General features: G+C 58.0%; 1 protein-coding gene across 4 annotated transcripts in view; it reads left to right on the top strand.

Moving 5' to 3' along the window:
* The first annotated feature begins 621 nt into the window (after positions 1-621).
* The window catches only part of ETV6 (ETS variant 6), a 169,836-nt gene continuing 169,294 nt past the window's right edge, over positions 622-1,163 (top strand). For 2 of the 4 annotated variants that reach the window (XM_019544269.1, XM_019544268.1), the window contains exon 1: positions 624-1,160. Coding sequence is in view for 2 of the 4 variants with exons in the window: in XM_019544267.1 (XP_019399812.1) it covers positions 1,128-1,160 (33 nt within the window). In the remaining 2 variants the exon portion in view is untranslated. Of the gene's footprint in view, positions 1,161-1,163 lie in introns of all 4 variants that reach the window. The other 2 variants (XM_019544267.1, XM_019544266.1) reach the window with 2 other exon arrangements.

The raw sequence follows: 1,163 nt of genomic DNA, 5'->3' as shown, positions 1-1,163 counted from the left end.
AGTGCCTGGAACGTCCTCCCCAGGCACTGATGCCTTTTCTGGCAGCTACACAAGTCCCTCTGAGGTTGGTACACGGGTGTAAGATGACCCAATGGCCTGCACAAGCCGGGACAGCAATAAGCACAACCCCCCTGGTTGCCCCCAGCTGGGGGCTGTGCTCTCCCTGCCCCGCAGGACCTGGAGGCAGCAGAACAAAGGCTCTTGTCTTCTGTCCCCTGGCCCCAAAGCCACATCAGAGCCAGGGAAAGAAGTGCTGCAGCGGGGATGCCTCCAAAAAAGAAAACTAACTCCAAGGGGGGAGCACCTCCAAGCATGCCCTTCCCCCCACAGCCCAGATGCTGCTGTTGCTGCTTTGCACCCTCTCCCTCCTGCCCCCCAGCAGCCCAGTGTGGATAGGGGGGATACTGCGGGATCTGTGGAGGCCCCTTCCAACCCAGCTGGATCTATAGGGATCTGCTTGTTTTGTCTGCATCCACTGGTAGAGCATCAATATTGAAGCTCCCCCCCCATCAATTTGGGCATGCTTTTGTGTCAGCAAATCCCCTCCCCTCCCTCTCCTCCTCCTCTTCCCCTTCCCGTCCCCACCGCGTCCTGCTGCATTTGTTTCCCCGCCGCCCGGCTGTAACACGAGCTTGTGTTTCCTGGTGCCGGGGCTCCTTTAAGAGGCAGAGCTCGGTGCTGGGAATTCACGTCAGTTTAGCCCTGAAACTCTCCAGATCAATGAGCAAAGAGCTTTCTCACTTCTGCCTTTCAGTTTCTCTCTTCCAGGAAGGAAAACATTCAGAGGGAGAGAGAGGGAGCGAGGGCAGCAGCAGCCGCCGCCGCCTCACCCTCCCGGGCTGGAAGCAGACCCCCCTGGCAGCCCCTTCCTCCCCAGCCAGCAGCCCCCCCACCAAACTATGCGGGCTGCCACTGCTAGGGGCAGATCTGCCGGCACCTTGAGCTCTTTGGGGAAGATGGTCGGAGTAACTTCTCCTTGAATGACTGCGTCTGGCTCTGAAGGATTTCTGGGTTGGGGAGAGGAGAGGAAAGTGGGGAAACCCCCCCCTGAGAACTTCCTGATCTCTCTCGTTCCCTCTCTCTCTGCCCTCTCCTTTTTTTTTTTTTATTCCCCCACTCTGTGAGACATGTCTGAGGCTCCTGCTCAGTGTTGCATCAAGGTA

Source organism: Crocodylus porosus, unplaced genomic scaffold, assembly GCF_001723895.1.
Source record: "Crocodylus porosus isolate Cpor-Errol unplaced genomic scaffold, CroPor_comp1, whole genome shotgun sequence".
Taxonomy (NCBI): domain Eukaryota; kingdom Metazoa; phylum Chordata; order Crocodylia; family Crocodylidae; genus Crocodylus; species Crocodylus porosus.
The sequence above is the reverse complement of the archived record's forward strand: the minus strand, read 5'-3'. Positions and strand labels throughout refer to the sequence as shown.